This window comes from Trachypithecus francoisi, unplaced genomic scaffold (assembly GCF_009764315.1).
Source record: "Trachypithecus francoisi isolate TF-2019V2 unplaced genomic scaffold, Tfra_2.0 Contig00084, whole genome shotgun sequence".
In the NCBI taxonomy this organism is placed as follows: Eukaryota; Metazoa; Chordata; class Mammalia; order Primates; family Cercopithecidae; genus Trachypithecus; species Trachypithecus francoisi.
Window position 1 is genome coordinate 620,611 of NW_022680469.1, and position 26,458 is coordinate 647,068.

General features: G+C 37.8%; 1 protein-coding gene across 1 annotated transcript in view; it reads right to left on the bottom strand.

Moving 5' to 3' along the window:
- Positions 1 to 17,487, bottom strand: part of LOC117090613 (lysine-specific demethylase 5D-like) — a 43,366-nt gene extending 25,879 nt beyond the window's left edge. Inside the window, 12 exon segments of the mRNA XM_033223055.1 lie at positions 4,433 to 4,591; positions 4,705 to 4,824; positions 5,244 to 5,402; positions 7,995 to 8,140; positions 8,264 to 8,308; positions 8,311 to 8,392; positions 12,528 to 12,662; positions 14,286 to 14,474; positions 14,724 to 14,846; positions 16,123 to 16,200; positions 17,339 to 17,442; positions 17,445 to 17,487. Of these exon segments, the coding sequence (XP_033078946.1) occupies positions 4,433 to 4,591; positions 4,705 to 4,824; positions 5,244 to 5,402; positions 7,995 to 8,140; positions 8,264 to 8,308; positions 8,311 to 8,392; positions 12,528 to 12,662; positions 14,286 to 14,474; positions 14,724 to 14,846; positions 16,123 to 16,200; positions 17,339 to 17,442; positions 17,445 to 17,487 (1,383 nt within the window).
- Between the last annotated feature and the right edge of the window lie 8,971 nt (positions 17,488 to 26,458).

Below are 26,458 nucleotides of genomic sequence, written 5' to 3' on the forward strand. Positions count from 1 at the left end.
AAACTTGGAGCTTCCAAAGAAGGTCATATTAGGGTCTTTAACATAAAACAGTTCTATTATCCGTTGAGCTGTAAAATTGAAGGAGGTGGAAAACATCCTGAAGAAATAGGTATTAAATACTTTCCCTATCTTGGTACTGCTTCCACAAGAAGAAAAGGAAAGATACTCCTAAGAGTTCTTACCTGTCAGCCATCCACACAAGAATTCATAGTTACTTGAAAACACAAGTATTCATTTTCACTTGAAAATGCAAAGCTAATAATTTTTTATATAGTCTTGGGAGAATCCTTGACGTTTAACAGAAACAGTCTATTCTTTAGCTTGACATTAAAATCTAGGTTTATGAAAAAATTCCCATATATATGGTTCAAAGAAACACAAGCTCATCAAAAAACAAAAACAACAACAAAAACATTAATTAAATCAAGCCATAAAATATGGAAGGGGAGTTGTAAAATGAGTAAAAATTTGCTGAGAAAACAAGCTGTAATTAGTTCTCAGAATATGCTATAATAACGAGGTATTGAAGGTAAAATCAGTTTAATTTAATAAGAGGATAAAAGAAATGTGAAGAAAAAGGTTTTCAACATTAGGAAAGTCTGAAAAATAATCAGAAATTCTAAAGATAAAAATGTAACATTAAAAATTATAAACTAAGTGGTTTAGTAGATTAGGTATTTTAAAAATGGTGCATTTTTAAGTTGTTTTAAGTACGTTACTTAAAAAACAATAGCAGCGGCCGGGCGCGGTGGCTCAAGCCTGTAATCCCAGCACTTTGGGAGGCCGAGACGGGCGGATCACGAGGTCAGGAGATCGAGACCATCCTGGCTAACACGGTGAAACCCCGTCTCTACTAAAATATACAAAAAATTAGCCGGGCGAGATGGCGGGCGCCTGTAGTCCCAGCTACTCGGGAGGCTGAGGCGAGAGAATGGCGTAAACCCGGGAGGCGGAGCTTGCAGTGAGCTGAGATCCGGCCACTGCACTCCAGCCTGGGCGACAGAGTGAGACTCCGTCTCAAAAAAAAAAAAAAAAAAAAAAAAAGAAAAAAAGAAAGAAAAAAAAAAAAACAATAGCAGCAAAAGAATAAAAAAAATTGAAAGATAGGTGGAAAAACATACAGAAGAGACTAATAAGGTTCTAGTTAACAGGATAAACAAATTATAGACTGTAAAAGTTGATGACCAAGAATTTTTTGGAACTGGTAAAAGCTGAATTCTCAAGTTTGAGAATTCCTATGTATTCCCAGAAATATTAAGTAAAAAGGTCACATTTCATACATCAAGAAAATCTGCAATACACTAAAACAAAGAGATATTATAGCAGTCAAAAAGAAAAAAACAGAATACACTACTACAAACTAATGTAAGATTCAGAATTGACTTCTGAAAAGCCAAAACAGATTTTTAACGTACTGAGAAAAGCAATTCTCAAACCACATTTGTATATATACAGAGAAATACCTTTATAAGAATAAAGGTAAAACACATATTTAACAAGTCAAAGAAAAATTTACAAATGCCTCTGTTTAAAAAAATTTTTTTTTTTTTCTTGGCAGAGACTCCCTGTGTCACCCAGGCTGGAATGCAGCGGTGCAATCTCAGCTCACCGTAAGCTCCGCTTCCCAGGTTCATGCCATTCTTCCACCTCAGCCTCCCGAGTAGCTGGGACTACAGGCGCCCGCCACGATGCCCGGCTAATTTTGTATATTTTTAATAGAGACGGGGTTTCACCGTGTTAGCCAGGATGGGCTCAATCTCCTGACCTCATGAGCCACCTGCCTTGACTTCCTAAAGTGCTGAGATTACAGGCATGAGCCACTGTGCCCGGCCTATTTAAGAAATTTCTAAAAAATTTACTTCAGAAACAAAGAAAAATGGTTGCAAGAATGGCAAACAATCAAAAGAAAAAATGAAGTGTGGATAATCTGTAGTCAGTATGAAAACAAAAATAATATACATTTTGTTGATAAAAAATCTTTAAAAACATGCACAAAAATTTCATGGGTCACAAGAGAACTGAACAGAAGAGTAACAGTTATATACTCTAATATTACTTGAGAGAAGTAAACAAAAGTAAATGTTAGCTTATCTTTAAAACAAAATATTAAAACTAGCATATAAAAGTTGCTAAACTTAGAAGTGGCTAAAATGGAATAAGAGGCAAAAAAAAAGGGAAAACAGAAAAGGCAGCAGAAACTAAGTTCAAAACAAGATAGCAAAAAAATGGATGCAATCATCAGTTATAATAAATGAAAATTAAAAAATAAAAACTCACAGGATTAAAAAAATTGTGCATTATTTACAAGTTAAACATTTAAAGTCTATATATACAGAAAGATAAACTAAATCTAGGAGCCAAAGGAAACTAGCAGGAATGAGACCAACAGGCAGGATAGAGAGACCAAGGTATATAAAGTAATGCTACGTGAAAATATATCATATCCATAAAATTAGGTAACAGTATGAAGTGCTTTGCTATATATATGGACGACTAGTTCCCTCATTAGTTTCAGTGTAACCTGTCAGCAGAATCCTTTTGTAAAACAATTCAGAGTATCTTTCAATTCCACTTCTAAACATAAAACCTAGAAATTGTTGCCTCAGACCACCTGTAAAATAATGCTCATACACTATTAGTAATAGCTAAATACCAGAAGCAATCCAACAGAAAGATAAATGAGATGCAATACCAGCATGCAATGTTACATAATAGTGAAAAAACAGATAATTTAAAGCTATGAGCAACAACATACATGAATTTTCATAACACAATACTGACAAAAAAATCAGAGCGCACACAACATTAAAGCTTGAAAATTAATACCTTTTGTAAAAATACATATGTAATCAAACACTAAACTCTTTTTTTTTTATTATGACAAACCCATGACAGTGGAACATTTGGGTGTTAGTGGAGAGAAAGAAGGAGGTATGACTAGCGGAAAAGCCTGTAGAGAGATATTATATCACAAAACTTCAGTTCTTCTGTTCAAAAGTTAGTTCATGGATATTACTCAATACCATGCTTTATACTGACAACAGGACTTGTCTGTGGCTTCAAAATACCGCAGTTTTTTTGAGTTGTTTCAAAAAGGGAATTAGAAAAAGACCAATGTCAACAATGGATGCTATAGGTGATTCCTTTCTAATACTTGATTTATAGTTTCAATCCTCAGTAATTTTAACTTACCTCTATTTTAAGAACGATAAACAAAGTATCTGTAACAAAGACTTTTAAGTACTATCATGCTCAGGTACACATCTCTTAACAAAAGTACATATTCTGAAAAACATGTCCTTAGGCAATTTTGTCCTTATGTGAACATCATAGAGTATACGCACACAAACCAAGAAGAAACAATCCACTGTAGTTATATACGTATGCTATATAGTATATAACTATTGCTCCTAGGTTACAAATTAGTGCGACATTATTGTACTGAATATTGTAGGCCACGTAACACAATGGTTTAAGTATCTATGCCTTTAAACATAGAAAAGATATAGTGAAAGTACAGTATTGCTCCTTTTTTAAACTCAAACTGTTATGCAGCATACGACCGACTATGTAATAGCAGTTATATGGATACAGACATCTCCATAAATACAGTATACATACATAAAAATCAAAGTAAGGCTTCCTAAAAATGTTAGTCACAGTTATTAGCTAAGTTTACCCTCAAACCACTTTTTTTTTCTGTCTAGATCAACCTTGTTGTTAGACTAATCTATATACAATGCCAAATACTAATTCTTTTGGTTCTGGCCAACATGGTAAAACAGCAAGTTATAATAGGATTAATTTCTCAAATGTTCAAATAATGCATAAGGATGGTTATACTTTAGCTTTTAGATGGTTACATCTCCCCAAATTATGTTACTTCAGGCATTATTTGTTTTGGTCTCCACTATGGGAGAAATGCAAATGTGATGAGCCAGAATTTAGGATGGCTATATGGGTTTCTTAGATTAATACAAGAAACTACCATGTAATACAGAATGAAATCAGTGGTTTCTGCATTGCTCCATGTGTTCGACATGAACACAAACTGATACACTTAACAAAGGCACCTCTTTCTGCCCTTCCAAATATTTCAAAATAAGCTGGTCATAGTGTTTGTTTTTCGTATAAAGGTGGTAAGCTTCCAATATTTAGACTTAAGGAAAGGCAAAGGAACACTATAGCTCTTCATTGATAGCATAAAGATTTCCACTGTTCCTTTTATTTATCACCATCAGAGTTTTAAGGAAAAAAAAAAATGATGACTGTCCATATTCTGGTTCACTGACAGATCATTCAGTATCATCAAACCTCATCATTATCCCAAATATGTGAAGACAACACTGTGTGGGAGAACCTCTGAAAGTAATTTTACATGCCAAAATGTATTTCCCTAGTTAATGTTAACATGAACTACCAACAGTATTACCTTCTCCTCAGGAGATAAATTTCGTTTGCTATTGCTGACAGGAAAGCCACTGCCAAATTCTTTGGAATGAATATCAGCACCATATTCAACTGTCACATCTTCATCAATGCTGCTCACCAGCCTCCAGAATTCCTTCTCTACAAGTTCTGTAGGCACCATCTGTGAAAACAAGTGTATCACAGTCCCCTATATGTTGGACCCATGTCTCCAAGAGCCAGAGAACTAAGAGCACCACAAGAGAATCATTACAGTCTAGCCCTCAGATCACATACATGTACAGGCATGTTGAAATAGTCGGACTTGAAGGAATCAGCCATTTCACCAAAACTCTGCAAAGTGTACTCCTGGGTAGCCTGTTCAAATCCAAAAGCTTCAGGAGGCTGTTTACACTCCTGAAATAAAATATATTTCAGCAAGTCAAAGGGAATGAAGATCCAAAAAAACAGGAAAGCTAAAGAGAGATAAATTTTTCATGTTATATTCAGTATCTCACGTGATAATTCTTCATTTTCCTGTTTCCAGATAGGTTTGTTTCATCAGTAGGTATTAAACATTATTTCCTAATCTTTCCTAATATATTTCATGCCATTTGGATTATGTCCCCTTGCCTCTGGTTCACTCAGGTCTCTATTATTCTACAGTTAGTGTGTCCAATCATTCTTGCATAGTAGCTCACTGATAGCTTAATCAAAACCTAACAAAAGTATTAACTTCTAAAAGGGCAGAAACTACCTCCCTAAAATCCAGAAGGTTAGATTACAGAAAATCACCAAGAACCAAAAATAAAGCATCTGTGATAGACAGATCTTACCGCCAAGATACATTTTGGGCACCTCCAGATGCCTCTGGGGATTTCAGGAAGGGGTGGCAACAAGCAGAAGATGTGGTAATTGTCATCACAGCCATCACAGAAAAGCAGCTTATCATCTTCATCCCCACGGGAGCATATTTGGCAAATATACGAGTCAATCTACAAAAAAAATAGCAAAGTAAAAAAATTAGTTGCTTGTTCCATGATACCTTATCCCAGGTTTCCAGACCATTCATGAACACCTATCATTAGTCAGTAACCATACAATGTTGTATTTATGAGTTTACTACCTAGTGCAAACTATGACAGGAAACAATTATAGTGTAATACAGTAAGTTAACAAAGAAACCATGGGTGCAAAGTAGACTTTTTATAGAGGTTCAATGGCATAATCAAAAATCATAAAGGTATAAAGCAGCATTGATTATTCAGAGATTACATATAGTTAAAAATTTAACTGGCACAGAGGGCAACTGGAACATAAAAAGGCCAACTGACCGACTGTCCAGTTACACTTGTTCCTCTTGTGAAAAGTTTGGGAGATGTCTACTTTCATTCTAAACAGTATCTCAGATTAGGTGATGAATTAAATAGTCATTCACATAGCATGTCACAGAAGAGAAACATGAAGCAAAGGCTAAATAACTTGATTCTTAGATACAATTGAAAAAAAATCTAGTAACAATTACCAGTTCAAAAAGAAAATGCAGTGATAAAGTTTTTAGCAGGATACAGTCATATTTTGAAAAGATTACCTCCAACAAGTAGGATGGGCTTTTCTACAAGAATCTAGAAGTAAATTGATTAATAAAGAGAAAATAAAGATAACTCAAAAGCAGAAGAAACTGTGTGAAAGTATATTTTTAAATATACACACACATAAACATACACACACAAATTATATATGTGTATATATACATGCATATATACACATATATATGCATGCATCTACAAACATGCATATTACAAATCAGAATACTTATAAATATAAGAGGCCAGGTGGGGTGGCTCAGATTTGTAATCTCAGAACTTTGGGAGGCCAAGGCAGGAGGATTGCCTGAGCTCAGGAGTTCACGACCACCCTGGGCAACAAGGTCAAACCTCATCTCTACTAAAATAAAAATAAAAAATTAGCAGTGTGTGCCGGTGTGCACCTATAGTCCCAGTTACTTGGGAGGCTGAGGCAGGAGAATTGCTTGAACCTGGAGGCGGAGATTGCAGTGAGCTGAGAGCGTGCCAGTGCACTTCAGCCTGGGTGATGGTGAGATTTCGTCTCAAAAAAAAAAAAAGAAAAAAAAAAAGAAAATTCAACAGAATTATCAGGAAAAGATTTCATAAAATAAAAAACTTTGAAACTTATGAAAGATGCTCAATATCAAAAATTGTAAACCAAGGAAATGCAAATAAAAATTACAATGAAATACTATACATCTTCCAGAATGGCTGAAATGAAAACAAAACTGTCAATTCTAAGTGTTAGTGAGGACATGTAACAAGAACTGGTATCCAATACTAGCTGATAAACTAGTCAACTATTTTTAAAAATAGTCTGACAATAATCCAATACTGAAAATACACAGTCTCAATCACAGCAATTCAATCCTGTATATCTAGTTAACAGAAATGTCTACATATGCTACCTAGAAACATATACTTTAATATTCATAGAATTATTTGAAATAGCCAAAAATTGGTAACTACTAAAAGTTGAATGGTAAAACAGATGGAAAAAAAGCTATGCCTAACAAAATTACACTTAGTAGAACACAAGAGTTTTAATAGAACCACATAAACGATTTTTTGAACCACTGAACGAAGAAGTCAATATAAAAGGGGTGATTAATTAGAAGTACACAAACAAGTAAAACTAATCCAGATATTTTTGTGTATGCGTGATATACCAAAATAAAAACAAAAGCAATAGAACTAAGTGAACAACTAGCTGTAGGGATAAGAAAGTAGTGATCAATGACTCACTCCCAGACTTCAATCTTGATGACAGGTCTACCTTGTGTCCATAAAATGAAAACTAGTGAGACAAGTAGGAACAGGACAGGGGTGGTAAATTAGGTGGAAATTCCCAAGCATTAGGTGGAAAAGACTAAGAAACACAAGAATTTGCAGCTCCAAACAGAAGTCTGAGAACAAAATTTCTGAAACCAGCATTTACATAAAGGAAAAGCAAACAAAAATTATCAAAACGGTGAAATTAGTTAAAGAGTAAGGAGGAAGGCAGGAAATTTTGTCTTTTTTTTTTTCTTGTAGTGCAGACCTAAATATGTAAGACATTATAAAAATCTTCCAAGTGAGATGTAGGAAGAGTAAAAGAAGATGTAAACATACAAGGGACAAAAGTAAAACAAGATAATAGAAAACTGTCACTACCGTATGAAATGTGATGCTTTGAGACTCTGGAAGAATTTGCCAAAAACAAACAGCTCTTTGACATAATTTATATCCGATCACGTTATCTCCTATATTAAGCTGTAGAAGTTCAGAAAATGCTGATAGAATTGAAAAACAGAATAGTTTTGTGAAAAGTTTTATCTAAAAAGACATAAAAAATTTGCTTTTGACTTTAGTATCTTGAATAAGTTTCCTCCCTTTTCTAGTCACTTGTCTCTTCAGATAAAAGGGCTCATAAAAAAGCAGAAAGAAGGAAAGAAAAAAGAAAAGTATGATGAAATAATTTTAGGTTCAATCTAATCTTGACAGTTCAAAGTAGAGTATTACAAAATCATGAGTCCTTACAAACTGGGCACTGCTGTGATTCTTTCGTAGCTGCATGGTCGTCTTAGTGCAGGGCTCTAGGCTATAGTGCTGCTTAAGCAATGCTGATGACACATTCCCATCTCTACTTCGCTGGTCCTTCACCGTAACAGCCGGGGTGCATGTGACTAAAGAAGTGAAAAACAACTCTGAAAACAATCCTCTCCTGCATCAAGATTACCAAACTACTTCTCACATGAAACTTTGCTATTTTACCCCTCTCACTCCCCCAGCCTATTAAAGTTCCTCACCTTTCTTACGCATAGTCTTATCCTTATCCTTAGCCATAAGGCCAAGCCCATCATTTTGGGACCTGGCCCATAGATCTGTAACTTCTTTAGCTCTGGATTCTTCTCAATGTCCTCCTCTGTAGGCTCTAGCTGTTCAAAGAAGATTCAAACAATGAAGTCAGCTTTACCTATACAGGCATAAATACTTTATAGGAAAGGTCTAGACAAGTCACATGGACTAAAATCAACTAACAGCTTTTATCCAATTTTGAATGGTTATTAATCACATTTTTATTGAGTATGGTATGGTCAGGTAGGAGCAAATGGATAAATCTAGAAAGTAATGAAGTTTCTCAACTTTTTTCATGGTAGGAAAAAAATGACTACTCCTGGGCTTGCAAGGCTAGTGAAGCTTAAATGTCAGAAGTTTATATCTTATAGTAAAGACTTTTGTAATCATAAATAAGCCCCCCTCTCCAATTGAGCTGAAGATGCAAACAGTAAGATGGGAAAAATCTATTCTATTTAGACTGATATCATTAGAACCATAATGGCTTTCAGACCACAATATAATCACAAACCTGGGAAAATGGAAACCCAGTATCAAAATACAAATCATATGCCATATATATTATATACCATTTTCAGCATTTTTTTAAATGACACTGTAAAATATGTTTTATGAATGTTTAAAATAATTTGTTATACTTTGAAATTGGGCTCAATTATATTTTCCATTTATTTTAAAGCTTTATTCTTACAAATTTTCTTTTATATAGAGATTAGTTTTCTATTTATATAAACACACACACATACAAACACACAGAGACACAGTAACATATTTTATGCTTTTCTTTTATTCCTACAGCAATTTCTGCAAGCAAAAACGTATATTGTATAATGTCTATGCGTACACATAGCTTATTAAAATACTGTTACAGAAATCATTTAATTATACATTGAGGCCACTTCCAACTTTTTGACATCCTGAGGAGCTAAGTAACTAACTGTATTAATCGAACTTTTATTTTGTATAGCTTACATTGTTTTGACATTTCTGGGGGACATTGTTGGCTAGGGAGACCAGCTCTTTCAGAGCTGGCTAAACTAAACCGTAACTTTACCATACACACCAAACTACCCCAAGTCCAAACCTTTAACTATTTGCTTTAAGTATCATATACAGCCAGTACTGCCCCTGCTGTAAACCAACTCAGAGCCATGTACCAGAAACCTACTGGCATCCGGTGTGCCCCAGAGAGCACTGGAATTATTCCAGTCAACTAGCCAGTTCTGACATTTACACTGCTCTGCCTTGCCTGCCTCACAGAAATACAAATAAAGGCTGTGATCTGTGCCTTTCAAATTACCTTTTACCTCCTGACTGACTACTGTGGCTCTGTGTGGTATGCCATACATCTCATTTGGAAAGAAACAGTCAGCAACATTAAACTTTTAGCACTGACCTCTCCATCTCATCATTACTGAATCACGTCTATAAATTAAGACTCAGACACAAATCATTAGTACCCAGGTACTTGCTGCATTATTCTTCTCAAAAGATTATTAACAGAAATTAAGCAGGAGGACATAAACATTTAAAATTTTAGTAACTTCAATTTTAATTTTAATACAACTCTTAACTACTACAAACAGTGCACACAATGCCTAGTTCCTCATATCCTTGACACATTTTGACCTTTTCCTAACCAGTTATGTGAAAGGGATATGTGGTTACTTCGTATATTTTCAATTTGTAAGAGAGGTGAAACACTTTTGATTTATTATTCATCATGGCTGCTAGAAAAGGAAACTTGAAAATAAGCTCTGATAAAAAATAAAGATTCTATCAGTTTTGTACTTCTATAACTTTTAGATGCAATATATAAGTTTACACACAAAACATTATGTACATTATATATTTTACATTAAAGTTACATAATTTCTAACCATCAAATACTTTTCCTTTTTTTTTTTTTTTTTTTTGAGGCAGAGTCTCGCTCTGTCGCCCAGACTGGAGTGCAGTGGCGCAATCTCGGCTCACTGCAAGCTCTGCCTCCCGGGTTTACACCATTCTCCTGCCTCAGCCTCCCAAGTAGCTGGGACTACAGGCGCCCGCCACCTTGCCCGGCTAGTTTTTTGTATTTTTAGTAGAGATGGGATTTCGCCATGTTAGCCAGGATGGTCTGGATCTCCTGACCTCGTGATCCGCCCGTCTCGGCCTCCCAAAGTGCTGGGATTACAGGCTTGAGCCACCGCACCCGGCCCATCAAATACTTTTTCAAAGAGCCAATATACATTATATATTTTACATTAATGCTACATAAATTATTTCTAACCATTAAATACTTTTTAAAAGAATTAATATTTGCTTGTTTTAGAATAAAGTAATACCACACTACTGTACATTTCGGACAGTCTACTACCCGTTCTTGAATTACAAACACGCATTAAATGGAAAAGATGTGTTAGTCCTCATGTCTCCTTCCTTGCTTTATGCAGAATTTGTAACTTTTTTTCTTTATATTTTGGAAATACTATCAATTTTTGTAAACCATACAATTTTCAATGTTCTGTTTGTTTTGCTTTTGTTTTTGAGAGAGTCTTGCTCAGTCACCCAGGCTGGAGTGCAGTGGCATGATTCTGGCTCACTCCAAACTCTGTCTTCCAGGCTCAAGTTATTCTCATGTCTCAGTCTCCCGAGAAGCTAAGATTACAATTGTCTGCCACCACACCCACCTAATTTTCCTATTTTTAGTAGAGATGGGGTTTCACCACATTGGCCAGTCTGGTCTCGAACTGCAGACCTCAGGTAATCCACCCACCCCAGCCTTCCAAAATTCTGTGATTATAGGCATGAGCCACTGTGCCTGGCCCAACAATTTTTAAAACCTTTCCTGCAAAGTGGACAATGAACTCCCCCTACCAAAAAAGTGTCTAAGGATCCATTTTATCTGGAAAAATTTTTAGACCCTTTGCTGGTACTTTCAATTTGAAACAAATTTTACCAGTTTCCTAGTTATTACATGTTCATTTTTCTTATTCAGTTTTTTCCAGACATAGTTCTTACTATAAAGAACTAAAGTACTAATACAGAATCCGTCTGCATTTCAATAATCTTAACTAGATAAAATTTCTCACTTCAGTCTAATATCTAATATTACAATATCTCAAAATTTAAATATTGTTAAGAATTATCCAGAAAGCACCTAAGGGTACACAACATTGTCTTAATTTATTTTAAGGTATTTCAGAAATAAAAATATCCAAATCTTATGAAAATGTTGTATATGGAGCAGTGAAAACAGATTTACATAGAAGTTATTAAAAATATAGTTTATATTTTTCATTTTCTGAATATTATGATGTTTTAATATCTTAAACATTTCTGGCTAGGAGGGACTGCCCTCCCAGGGTTAGCTACTCCTGCAAATACCAAATGGCTCACCCAGGAGTATGCCTTAATGTGCCTTTAATATATTCACTGACAAATCCAAAGCTAATCTTCATCAATTCAGCCCATACAATTCAGAAGGCAAAGTTCCTCCGCCTTAATTCTAGAGTCAGGCAACTAGGGAATACTGCTGTAGCCTAAAGCCTGCCAAAAGTATTTAAACTAGCCAGTCCTAAACTGCTTATCCTGCTCTGTCTTGCCTTTCCCTTGGTAAACCCAATATAGGCTATGGCCTAGGTTCTTTCCTTGTTCCTGCTCCTTCTGCATGTCCAAGATGGGTTTTCCCCTCTACCACTGCGTAGCATATAGTGACTACCTCGCTAAGGCCTGTGATGATAATAAACTTTGCTTTCCTGAGTCTCTGTGGTCATAGCTACTGACCACATTGAAGACCATAGAATAAAACGAACAGTTAACAATAACTAACTTGTACGGTGTGCTTTGCAAAAATCATTCTAAGGTTCATAGAAATTAATAATACCTTATAAGCAGGCATAGTGGCTAACTTCTATAACCCCAGTTACTCCAAAGGCTGTGGAGGCAGAATCATTTAAACCTGGAAGTTCAAGACCAGCCTGGCAACATGGCAAGACCGCATCGCTTAAAACAATAGGAATACATTGTCTTTCAAAGCGTATAAAAGCAAAACTACAAAGACAATATATTATAAACCGTACCTCTGAATAAAATAACCACAATTCATTTCAATTAAGTTTATCTTGAACCAGGCATATATAAAACAATGCTTTTAGTAATGAATTTTCCCCAATATCAAGGTCTAGATGAACCTTCTCAGCTACAGAAAGAATAAGAGAAATAACAGTCACTCACATCAGTCTGTAGTCTTTTTGCCCGTCGACTATAGCTGCTGAACTTTGAAGGTTGCACAGACTGTCTAAGGGGGATGCTGTGGGGCTTGTATTCCTTATCTTTTATCTCATTTTCAAACGGGTGTGTGTTACACTGCTAGAGAGAAAAAAATGTAGAATCAGAAATTGACTGTAATTAGTCATTCCTTCAATTACAACTCCAGCAAATAAAGCTGTAGTTCTTTCTAAATTACACAGGTCCACTCTGGTTCTTTGGATAGAACACATACCCTGAAAATTCCCATGCCTTTGCTTAGGAATGAGCAGCACAGAACACGAAAGAACATGGTTTTTGGACTGTCTTGATATCAATCTGGGTTTTAAGACTTATTCTTTGTGTGCTTTCAGCAAACATACTGAACTTCTCTTTGTGCTTCAATCTCCTGGATGAAAAATGAGTAACAAAAATACTCAATCTGGCTGGGTGTGGTAGCTCAAACCTGTAATCCCAGAACTCTGGGAAGTTGAGGCAAGTGGATCATGGGGTCAAGAGACCAAGACCATTCTGGTCAAATGGTGAATCCCTATCTCAGTAAAACACAAAAGTTAGTAGAGCCTGGGTGACAGAGCGAGACACTGTCTCAAAATACAATCTTTAACAGAATTATGTACACTAAGTGAAACATGTTTATAAACATAAATACACAGTTTTTATAAAATATTTTAAAGTTTTATGGATAATAAAACCTAAAAACTGGCCAGTCGTGGTGGCACACGCCTGTAATCCCAACATTGTGGGAGGCTGAGGCAGGCGGATCACGAAGTCAAAGGATCAAGACCATCCTGGCTAACATGGACAAACACCACCTCTATGAAAAACACAAAAATTAGCTGGGCATGGTCACCCGTCTGTACTCCCAACTACTTGGGAGGCTGAGGCAGGAGAATCACTTGAACCCAGGAGGTGGAGGTTGCAATGAGCTGAGATCGCACTACCACCTGGCGAGTGAGACGCTGCCTCAAAAAAAAAAAATTAAAAACTTACTACGTAAAAATACCCTGCTAAATCAGTTCCCCTACCCTGAGTTAAATCCAAGTCGTACCAAGCTTTTAACCTAAACTGTCTTTAAGCTACCCAGCCTCATGAAAGCTTAGGAACTTCATTAAGATTATCGCTTAGGAACTTCATTAAGATTATCTTTTTCGGCCAGGCATGGTGGCTCATGCCTGTAATCTCAGCACTTTTGGAGGCCAAGGCAGGCAGATCATGAGGTCAGGAGATCAAGACCATCCTGGCTAACACGGTGAAACCCTGTCTTTACTAAAAATACAAAAAAATGAGCCAGGCGTGGTGGCAAGCACCTGCAGTTCCAGCTACTGGGGAGGTTGAGGAAGGAGAATGGCGTGAACCCGGGAGGAGCTTGCAGTGAGCCGAGATTGTGCCTGGGCAACAGAGCGAGACTCCGTTTCAAAAAAAAAAAAGATCTTTTTTTATGTAAGATACTTAAAGGTAGGAAATGGTTTTCTCTAACTTCTAGTTTAAGATCTCCATAAAAAGATCTTGGGAACCATAAAATAGAAAGGTCATTCTAGTTCTTACTTATGTATAGCACAAATAAAACTATGCCACATAAAGAAGCTGTAAAATATGTTCCAAGGCCAATTCCTGGAACATCTTCACTCTAGAGATTGATAATCTATAGACCCTGACTACTCAGGAGAAAAGTCCAATCCAAAGAGAAAATAACAAGAGAAAACAAAATGACATCAGGCCACGAACCAGTTTAAGGGCCCTCACCACATGGTTGGCTCCAGACTGAAACATTTCATAGGGGTAAATAATGCGTTCATAATGTGATCGTAGCAGGGAACCAATGTTTCTGCCTGGTGGATAGTGGAGACGCTGGGCAACTCGAGCCCACCGACGATCCTTGCAAATGGCTTCATACCCACCTTCCTCCATCACAATCTGAAAGTATAAGAAACAACATGGATGAACTGTGAATAGGCTGGAAAGGGCTAAAAACACAGCAATGAAACTTGACTATGGGGGGCTGTGCCCTTCCCCCAACACCAATCATTCTAAGACTCAAAGATTATGTCAAGAAATGCTGTCAGGCTCTGTGTTCTTTCCTTCCTGCCTAGTGTTTCTACCACAGATGATCTTTGATGCAAGGCTTTTTATTTGTTTCTCCTTTAGAAAGTAGATTACTCTTACCTTACTAAGGCTGTAAAGGTCCAAGATCCTCCGCTCCACATTGGGAATCTTTAATGAGGAGCCTTGAATTTCCCAGAATTTTGCAATCTGATCCAAATAGTTCAATTTCACTCTAGTCTGGGCCTGGGAAAGAGAAGGCCTTATAAGACTGGCATACTCCTTAATCAGAATTCACTGAGTATGAAGTAAATGAACAAGTATTATTCTATGCTATCCACACTTCTCTACTAATGTGCCGGAGCCCCAGCTTTCCTGTCTTATCTCACCAATGGTGTCCACAAAAAGTTCGCTGATTCTTTAATCTACAAGGAGCTAAGAATGTGCTGTCTTAGAATCAAAATCATATCTAAATTTAAGGAATTATTCTTGGACTTAAAGGTGGCTTGACCAAAAATATGTAGGCTCCAAGTCACCATTAGTCTTAATGTAAACTTAGAATGTACTGATACATAACAGAAAGAAGTAAAATATTTTTCTAGTTCATGTCAAAAATTTGGACATGAAACCAGTTTCTGAATTATTGCTTTCTTACCCTAACCCACATGCAGCTTCTAGCTACTGATCATAGTCAAAATTCTAATAGTAAAACAAAATGACAAATCATTCATATACTTTCTATATTGAATACTAAACTTTGAAGACTGAGTTGACTGCTTTAAAAAGCAAGCTCTGCCTCTGACATTTTATTAAAGCAGAACATATGTAATACCATAAGCCTGTTGCTGGATATTTAAAAGATCCTATTTCTTCTCTGAACCCTGCTTCTGTTAAAGAACTAAAAAAAGTTTAGTCACACTGGATGCAGTGGCTCATGCTTGTAAACCCAGCACTTTGGGAGACCAAGGCGGGCAGATCAGCTAATGTCAGGAGTTGGAGACCAGAATGGCCAAAACGGTGAAACTCTATCTCTACTAAAAATACAAAAATTAGCAGGGCATGCTGGTGTGCACCTGTAATCTCAGGCACTTAGGAGGCTGAGCCCAGAAGGTGGAGGCTGCAGTGAGTCGAGATCACACCACTGCACTGCAGCCTGGGAGACGGTGAAATTCAGCCTCAAAAAAAAAAAAAAATTCAGTCATTAAGTATGCAAATATGAGAAGACAAAATGGGAAAGGTACTGCCATTTTGATAGTTCTAACCTGAAACTATTGTACAACAAAATAATGCATCATTCATCCTCAGAAATTTAAAGCCTTTTTTGTGTTCCAGCATTTTAGTGGACATAAACTATGTACTTTATAGAAAACCTTCTCCAAGATCAATATTCTGGAAAATGGTGGAGCTCGGATTCAAATTTAACACATTAGATTTCAAAACCTAACCTATACATTGTTATGAAACTACAATGGTAAGATTAGCGATCAGACTCCTTTAACAAAAGTGTGCCTCCCAATCTTACCTCCAGTTCATTTAGTCTTTGGATGCGAGGAGTAAATCTGAAATTGTCAACTTCTACTGCAAAGGGAGGCTGCCAGTCCTAGAAGAAAGTGTAAGAACCTCGTAACTATGGCACAGTTAAGGATGAAGATAGTGAAAACTACAATAATTTGTTCCCACTCTTTTAAAAAGTCTTCTGGTAACCATTTTTTGTACACAAGAGCCTCAAATGATTCCTTCTTCATCATCAAGATTAACTGAAAAAAAAAAAAAAGGAAAAATTGCAAATCCACAACTCTCCTTGATATCTGTCCTTCGCAACAGACAAAAAAAAAAAAGAAACCTCTATAATCTCAAGCCTAGAAAACGACTTCCAAGGAATGACGCACATCTGAACAAACACTATGCTATTTGGGTTATGAGTCCTTACTAAAATGAAGATAAATGTAAAGCAGATAAAAAACTGTTTCCTCTTTTCGAACCTAAGCCATTATCTCCTCCCACTCACAGCAGTATGAAAAAGTTTCACTGCGAATGCTGAGAAGTGCAAACATCTAACTAAAAACAACGTTGCAACCTGGCTCAATATATGAGAAAAAAGCTGTATTCGCTGAGAAAATTTTGACTTCTCTGAGTATTTTGCTAGTTGTTTACGACGACAGCACAGGCTCATTTCAGTATACGTTCTTAATTCAGACAAACTTCTACCAGGTTCATTCAGTAGTTTTCAGTATAGCAAACCAAGACGGTCTACGTTTACTAACATAAATTTAATTGATGGCAAAGGATACCACATCACTCCCATTCTTTGCTATATTTGTTACATACATCCAAGGTCATATCAAAGAACTAAAACTCAGTCCAAGTGGTTAACACCACAAGTTTATATAATTTGCTCCTGTCACAGATCAAGCACTTCTGATTAAGCTAATTTTTTTTTGCGGTTAAGTATAATAAAAGCTTGTGTATGCCTAAACTATATTTAGTAACAGCACAACGTAAAAATACATGAATCGTACATTTTTGTCCCTACAGCAGTCAAATCTTTAGAATCCCGTGGAACGTGGCGATCTGACACCATTTTCTGACGCCAACTTGTTCTGGTCAGAAAAGTGAAATGAGAAATTTGGTGCCAAGGGTTTCTGGTCATAAACGTAAATAAAGCCTCGCCAAGGGGTAAACTGCCCCAACCTTCAAACCCAAGTCTGCCTACTCCTAGTTTTGTTTCAAAGACTTACCGCAGGTGGGCGGATTTTGCAGATACCAGCCTTTTCAGCTATAGGCCTTATTTTCGCAATGTAGCCTAGCGGGTCTTGGAATTCAGTCCAGCTAGGCTCAAAAACGGACACTCCGGCGGCGGCAGGAATTCGTCACACCCCGGTTCCATGTCGGGCCTTAATGCTAAGCTGAAAATAAGAATCACATTGTCTTTAACGACGAACTGGTTCCTCCTCCTAAAAGGCCTAGGGAAATTTCATTTTCTTTAGAATTTCAGGGTTACTTCAATCCCGTAGCCGCTTACCAATCTCCACGGCCCCTAGTGTTGCAACCACCATCTTGACCTGTGAGCCCTGCTGTGTGTGGTACGAACCGTCTCACTCCGCGGATCGATTTTTCCGGGGCTATTTCCAAACCTGTGATACCTTCTGTTCCTTAGATAAAAGCTGAGGACGCAAGAGCGATTTTACCAGTGGGAAACAGCCACAGACCAGTAGCTGGACTGATATTAAACATTACTCCGACGGAACGAAAGAGCAAGATAAAAATAGTATAGCCGGATCTTTTTTTAAAATGGGACCACTGCGCAAGTTACGCCTGCGTATTACAGGGAAGGACTGTAAAAGGGTCTGGTGAAGTTCAACGAAGGATTTCTCAGAGAATATTCATCCTTTGCGGAAATGTCGGTGGAAACGCATCTTTTTTTCTCTGCCGATACAAACCGCCGGCGATCTCTGTTAATGTGAAAGAATTTACTAACACTTTCTGAAGACTCACTGGGTTCTCGGCTGGAGAACTTTCCTATCGCAAGACGTTTAGGAGGCAGGACCCCGGTACGATATATTTATGTTCTCGTAAACTTGGCGTTAACAGTCACTTCAAATGGACACATTTGTCGTTGGATTTTTTTACGAACTCGAGCTTGGATTTTAGGACGTGGTAAAGAAGTGCTAAATGTTTTTAAATAAAACCTTTACCACATATGATAAACATCCCTTAAAAATTACCTAGGAGCTCCCTAAATTTTAAAATGGTCGCAAAGACCTGGACAGATGACAGTAACCTTCAACATCACTGAACACGCGTACCATAAATTAAAAGAAATACACCGCTAATGGTCTGTTTTTTGATGTGGAATTATCTATGCTGTTTTTAGGGAAGTTACAATTTATTGCGAGGTTTATCAAAACAAGATGTTATACTTCGTTGCCTCTAATTTTATTTACAATATTTTACACCCCTGTTGAGCAAAAATCACCCTACATTGCCATTCTATTTTTTAAGAATCAATTCACTATTGTAGTATCTTGTTGTTCTCTGTGTATTTTTTAAAAATATGCAAATGGTAACTTTTAAAAATTATCTGGTGGATCTCATTTTGAAGGGCATCGCCGGAAATGCTTTAACGTTTGACAGTTTGATCATTGTTTCGTATTGTATAATTCTTAGCATTTCCTTTTTTTCTTTTTTAACAGTTTATCCATTTCATGTAGATTATCGGCTTCATTACTTTATAATGCTACATTACATGTATATTCCTGTTTCGAAAGTTACATTACTTAATTTTCTGCTCTCATTTTACCAGTTTTATCTATATACTTTTTTCTATTTAATAAAATTAGTTATAATTTATCCTGTATTATTATTTCAAATGATTATATCTATTTTTTCACTATTCAAAATAATTCATTATGAAACATTTATATTTTATTCATCAGTAAGTAGATATTTCAATTTCTACTTTTAGCTGTTATAAATAATGTTGGTATTAACATTTGCGTACTGATTTTTGTGTGCATGCTTAGTTTCATTTCTTGTGTATATACACCTACAAGTAGAATCGGGTTATATGGGAAATTTGGGTTTAAACTTTTTTCTCCGAAGCATCTGTATCATTTAATTCCCATCAAAAGTGGAAGACCGTTCTAATTTCTCCATGTCCTCACTAATACTGTAGTTACATGACTTACTGATTTGACCATCACAATGTGTATGAGGTCTTATTGAGGTTTGAGTTGTACTTCCTGAATTACTAATGACACAATAGTGTTGAGCATCTTTTTGTAAGCTTGTTGGCTTGTTCATGTGCTTTATATACCTTCTTTAGAGAAATGTCTATTCAAGATTTTTGGCTCTTTTCACATTGGTTTGTCCTTTTGTGTTTGGTTATAATTATTCTTATCTGATTCTCTTATCAGATGTTTGATTTGAAAATAATTAATTCTGTCAGCTGGCTTCTCTCTTTCCTAGTAGTAAACTTTAAACAGAAAGGTTTTTAGTTTGATGTTTATCCAGTTTACTTTTTTGTATTGTCACTTGTACTTTCAGTGTTGCCTCTGAGGGGATTTTTGTCTAACCCAAAATCACAAAGATGTACTCTTATACTCTATTCTGGGACCTTTATATTATTAGCTTTTACATTAACGTCTTTGATACATTTTGGGTTAACTTTTGTAAACACTGTGAAGTAATGAGCCAACTCAGTATTTTTGCCTGTTGCCATCTAGTTGTCCCAGAATTTGTTGGAAACATTATTATTGCTTCATTAATTATTCTTGGCACTTCTGATAACTTTCCATTGGCCATAAATGTATGAGTTTATTCTTGGGCTTTCAATTCCATTCTGTATTTTTATGTATGTATAAATTCTAATGCCATATTGTTTTTATTGCTGTAGTTTGTAGAAGATTTGAATTGGGAGAAGTGAGTAATCCAACTTTGTTCTTGCTTTTTTTTTTTTTTTTTTTTTTGAGACTGCTATTATTTGTTTCCTGTGTTTTTATTAGCTTGCCTATTTCTACAGAGAATAAGCTGGGGTTTCTACAGAGTAGCAAGCTGGGATTGAGACAGAAATGTTGAATCCATGACAAGTTTAGGAAATATTTCCATCTAGTTTCCTATACATGGACAAAGCATGTATTTCAATTATTTAGGTCTTTGGTTTCCTGCAATGAAGTTTTATAGTTTGTAGTATATTATATATATTAGTATTTAGTATGTATATATATATATATATATTTGAGATTAATTTACTTCAGATTATTTTATTCTATTTATGCTACTATGAATGAAAGGTTTTAAATATTTCTCCTGTTAAGTGTTTGTTAGTGATATACAGAAATATGATTGATTTTTGTATGTTTATCTTGTGTTCTGCCACCTTTTTAAGTTCAGAGGTACATGTACAGGATATGATGTTTATTTTATAAGTTAGACTATATCATAGGGTTGGTTGTACAGATTATTTCATCACCAAAGTATTAAGCCTAATATCTATTAGTTATATGTCTTGCTTCTCTCCCTCCTCCTATGCTGCACCTGTCAGGCTTCTGAGCCAAAGCTAAGCCATCTTATCCCGTGTCCTGCAAATATACATCCAATGCCCCACTCCCTTCTCTCTGTGTCTCTACCCTTTCTCCTCTTTTCTAGGGGTCAAGAACCCCCCGACCCCTTCTCTCCATGTCTCTACCCCTTCTCCTCTTTTCTGGGGGGCAAGAACCCCCCGACCCGTTCTCTCCGTGTCTCTACCCCTTCTTTGCTTCTCTAGGGTGCTAGAACCCTCTACCCCTTCTCTCTGTGTCTCTACCCTTTCTCCGCTTCTCTGGGGTGCAAGAACGCCTGACCCCTTCTCTCCATGTCTCTACCCCTTCTCCGCTTTTCTGAAGGGCAAGAACTCACTGACCCTTTCTCTCCGTGTTGCTACCCTCTCTTTTCTTTAGGCTTGCCTCCTTCACTATGGGCAACCTTACATCCGCCATTCCTCCCTCTTCTCCCTTAGCCTGTGTTCTCAAGAACTTAAAACCTCTTTAACTCACACCTGACCTAAAACCTAAATGCCTTATTTTCTTCTACAGTGCTGCTTGACCCCAGTACAAACTCGACAGAGATTCCAATAGCCAGAAAACGTCACTTTCAATTTTTCCATGCTGCAAGATCTAAATAATTCTTGTCGTAAAATGGGCAAACTTAGTCTGAGGTGCCTGATGTCCAGGCATTCTTTAACACATGGGTCTCTCTCTAGTCTCTGTTCTCAATGCAACTTGTCCCAAATCTTCCTTCTTTCCCTCCCACCTGTCCCTTCAGTCCCAACCCCAAGCATTGCTGAGTCTTTCTAAAAATCTTCCTTTTCTACAGAACCATCTTACCTCCGTCCTCCTTCCAGGCTGCTCCTTACCAGGCCGAGCTAGGTCCCAATTTTTCTCAGCCTCTGCTCCCTCACCCTATAATCCTTTTATCACCTCCCCTCCTCACACCTGGTCTGGCTTGCAGTTTCCTTCTGTGACGAGCCCTCCCCCACCTGCCCAGCAATTTCCTCTTAAAAAGGTGACTAGAGCTAAAGACATAGTCAAGGTTTATGCTCCTTTTTCTTTATCTGATCTTTCACAAATTAGTTAGCATTTAGTTTAGGCTCTTTTTCATCAATATGAAAAACCAAGCCAAGTTCCTGGCTCATTTGGCAGCAACTCTGAAATGCTTTACAGCTCTCAGCCCGAAAAGGTCAAAGGTCGTCTTATTCTCAATATACATTTTATTACCCAATCTACTCTCAACATTAATAAAACTCCAAAAATTAGATTCTGGTCCTCAAACCCCATAACAGGACTTATTAACCTTGTCTTCAAGGTGTGTAATAATAGAGTAAAGGCAGCCAAGTAGCAACATATTCCTTTTTTTTTTTTTTTTTTTTTTTTTGAGACGGAGTCTCGCTCTGTTGCCCAGGCTGGAGTGCAGTGGCCGGATCTCAGCTCACTGCAAGCTCCGCCTCCTGGTTAACGCCATTCTCCTGCCTCAGCCTCCCGAGTAGCTGGGACTACAGGTGCCCGCCACCACGCCCGCTAGTTTTTTGTATTTTTTAGTAGAGACGGGGTTTCACTGTGTTAGCCAGGATGGTCTGGATCTCCTGACCTGGTGATCCGCCCGTCTCGGCCTCCCAAAATGCTGGGATTTTAGGCTTGAGCCACCGCGCCCGGCTGTAGCAACATATTTCTAAGACAAACCCCAGTCACATCTCCAGTGCACAAGAACTTCCAAATGCCTGAACCCCAGCAGCAAGGTGTTCCAGGAACTTGCTTCAAGTATTGGAAATCTGGCCACTAGGCCAAGGAATGCCTGCAGCCCTGGATTCCTCCTAAGCCTTGTCCCATCTCTGCGGGACCTGACGAAGAGTCAAACTGTTCAACTGCCCCCGCAGCCACTCCCAGAGCCCCTGGAACTCTGGCCCAAGTCTGACTGACTCCTTTCCAGATCTTCTCAGCTTAGTGGCTGAAGACTGACACTGCCCAGTCGTCTTGGAAGCCTACAGGACCATCACAGACGCTTTGGATAACTCTCATAGTGGAAGGTAAGTCCGTCCCCTTCTTAATCAATACAGAGGCTACCCATTCCACATTACCTTCTTTTCAAGGGCCTGTTTCCCTTGCCTCCATAACTGTTGTAAGTATTGATAGCCAGGCTTCTAAACCTCTTAAAACTTCCCAACTCTGGTGCCAACTTATACAGTACTCTTTTAAGCACTCCTTTTTAGTTATGCCCAGCTGCCCAGTTCCCTTATTAGGCTGAGACATTTTAACTAAATTATATGCTTCCCTGACTATTCCTGGGCTACAGCCACACCTCATTGCTGTCTTTTCCCCCCGTTCAAAGCCTCCTTCACATCCTTCCCTTGTATCTCCCCACCTTAACCCACAACTATAGGATACCTCTACTCCCTCCTTAGTGACAATCATGCACCCCTTACCATCCCCTTAAAACCTAGTCACCCTTACCCCACTCAATGCCAATATCCATCCCACAGCACACTTTGAAACGATTAAAGCCTGTTATCACTAGCCTGCTACAGCATGGCCTTTTAAAGCCTATACATTCCCCTTACAATTCCCCCATTTTACCTGTCCAAAAACCAGACAAGGCTTACAGGTTAGTTCAGGATGTGTGCCTTGTCAACCAAATTGTTTTGCCAATCTACCCTGTGGTGCCAAACCTGTATATGCTCCTATCCTCTGTACCTCCCTCCACAACCCATTATTCTGTTCTGGATCTCAACATACTTTCTTTACTATTCCTTTACATGCTTCATCCCAGCCTCTTTTCATTTTCACTTGGACTGACTCTGACACCCATCAGGCTCAGCAAATTACCTGGGCTGTAGTGCTGCAAGGCTTCACAGCCCCCGTTACTTCAGTCAAGTCCAAATTTCTTCCTCATCTGTTACCTATCTTGATATAATTCTATGAAAACACATGCTCTGCCTGCTGATTTTGTCTGGCGAATCTTCCAAACCCCAATACCTTCTACAAAACAACAACTCCTTTCCTTCCTAGGCATGGTTAGTAAGGTCAGAAATCTTACACAAGAGCCAAGACCATGTCCTGTAGCCTTTCTGTCCAAACAGCTTGACTTTACTATTTTAGCCTAGCCCTCATGTCTGTGTGCAGCAGCTGCTGCTGCCTTAATACTTTTAGAGGCCCTAAAAATCACAAACAGTGCTAAACTCACTCTCTACAGTTCTCATAACTTCCAAAATCTATTTTCTTCCCACCTGACACCTGTGCTTTCTGCTCACCAGCTCCTTCACTGGTTAAGTCTCGTACAATTCCCATTGTTCCTGGCCCGGACTTCAATCTAGCCTCCCACATTATTCCTGATACCACACCTGACCCCCATGACTATATCTCTATGATCCAGCTGACATTCACTCCATATTTTTTCATGTTCCTCACCCTGAACACACTTAGTTCATTGATGGCAGTTCCACCAGGCCTAATCCCCACTCACCAGCAAAGGCAGACTATGCTATAGTATCTTCCACACCTGTTATTGAGGCTGCCCTTCTGCCACCCTCCATTACCTCTCAGCAAGCCGAACTAATCGCCTTAACTCAGGCCATCACTCTTGCAAAGGACTACACATCAATGTTTACATTGATTCTAAATATGCCTAGGAGCTCCCTAAATTTTAAAATGGTCGCAAAGACTGGACAGATGACAGTAAACCTTCAACATCACTGAACACGCGTACCATAAATTAAAAGAAATACACCGCTAATGGTCTGTTTTTTGATGTGGAATTATCTATGCTGTTTTTAGGGAAGTTACAATTTATTGCGAGGTTTATCAAAACAAGATGTTATACTTCGTTGCCTCTAATTTTATTTACAATATTTTACACCCCTGTTGAGCAAAAATCACCCTACATTGCCATTCTATTTTTTTAAGAATCAATTCACTATTGTAGTATCTTGTTGTTCTCTGTGTATTTTTTAAAAATATGCAAATGGTAACTTTTAAAAATTATCTGGTGGATCTCATTTTGAAGGGCATCGCCGGAAATGCTTTAACGTTTGACAGTTTGATCATTGTTTCGTATTGTATAATTCTTAGCATTTCCTTTTTTTCTTTTTTAACAGTTTATCCATTTCATGTAGATTATCGGCTTCATTACTTTATAATGCTACATTACATGTATATTCCTGTTTCGAAAGTTACATTACTTAATTTTCTGCTCTCATTTTACCAGTTTTATCTATATACTTTTTTCTATTTAATAAAATTAGTTATAATTTATCCTGTATTATTATTTCAAATGATTATATCTATTTTTTCACTATTCAAAATAATTCATTATGAACATTTATATTTATTCATCAGTAAGTAGATATTTCAATTTCTACTTTTAGCTGTTATAATAATGTTGGTATTAACATTTGCGTACTGATTTTTGTGTGCATGCTTAGTTTCATTTCTTGTGTATATACACCTACAAGTAGAATCGGGTTATATGGGAAATTTGGGTTTAAACTTTTTTCTCCGAAGCATCTGTATCATTTATTCCCATCAAAAGTGGAAGACCGTTCTAATTTCTCCATGTCCTCACTAATACTGTAGTTACATGACTTACTGATTTGACCATCACAATGCACCACCATGCTGTTACATAGGCTGAAAGAGATTTCCTCACTATGCAAGGATCCTCCATCATTAATGCCTCTTTAATAAAAACTCTTCTCAGGCCAGGCGCGGTGGCTCAAGCCTGTAATCCTAGCACTTTGGGAGGCCGAGACGGGCGGATCACGAGGTCAGGAGATCGAGACCATCCTGACTAACACGGTGAACCCCGTCTCTACTAAAAACTACAAAAAACTAGCCGGGCGAGGTGGCGGCGCCTGTAGTCCCAGCTACTCGGAGGCTGAGGCAGGAGAATGGCGGGAACCCGGAGGCGGAGCTTGCAGTGAGCTGAGATCCGGCCACAGCACTCCAGCCTGGGTAACAGCGCGAGACTCCGTCTCAAAAAAAAAAACTCTTCTCAAGGCTGCTTTACTTCCAAAGGAAGCTGGAGTCATTCACTGCAAGGGTCATCAAAAGGCATGAGATCCCATTGCTCTAGGTAATGCTTATGCTGATAAAGTGTCTAGACAAGGAGCTAGCATTCCAATTTCTGTGCCTTCATGGCCAGTTTTTCTCCTTCTCATTGGTCACTCCCACCTACTACCCCACTGAAACTTCCACCTATCAATCTCTTCCCACACAAAGCAAATGGTTCTTAGACCAAAGAAAATATCTCCTTCCAGCCTCACAGGCCCATTCCATTCTGTCGTCATGTCATAACCTCTTCCATGTGGGTTACGAGCCACTAGCCCATCTCTTAGAACCTCTCATTTTCTTTCCATCCTGGAAATCTATCCTCAAGGAAATCACTTTTCAATGTTCCATCTGCTATTCTACTACCTCTCAGGGATTGTTCAGGCCTCTTCCCTTTCCTACATTTCAAGCCCAGGACTGACAAATTGAGTCAGAAAACTAAAATACCTCTTAGTCTAGGTAGACACTTTCACTGGATGGGTAGAGGCCTTTCCCACAGGGTCTGAGAAGATCACTGTGGTCATTTCTTCCTTTATAGGACATAACTCCTTGGATTGGCCTTCCCACCTCCCTACAGTCTGGTAACAGACCAGCCTTTACTAGATAAATCACCCAAGAAGTTTCTCAGGCTCTTAGTATTCAGTAAAACTTTCATACCCCTTACAGTTTTTAATCTTCAAGAAAAGTAGAATAGACTAACAGTCTTTTAAAAACACACCTCACCAAGCCCAGCTACCAACTTAAAAAGAACTAGACAAGACTTTGACCACTTGTCTTCTCAGA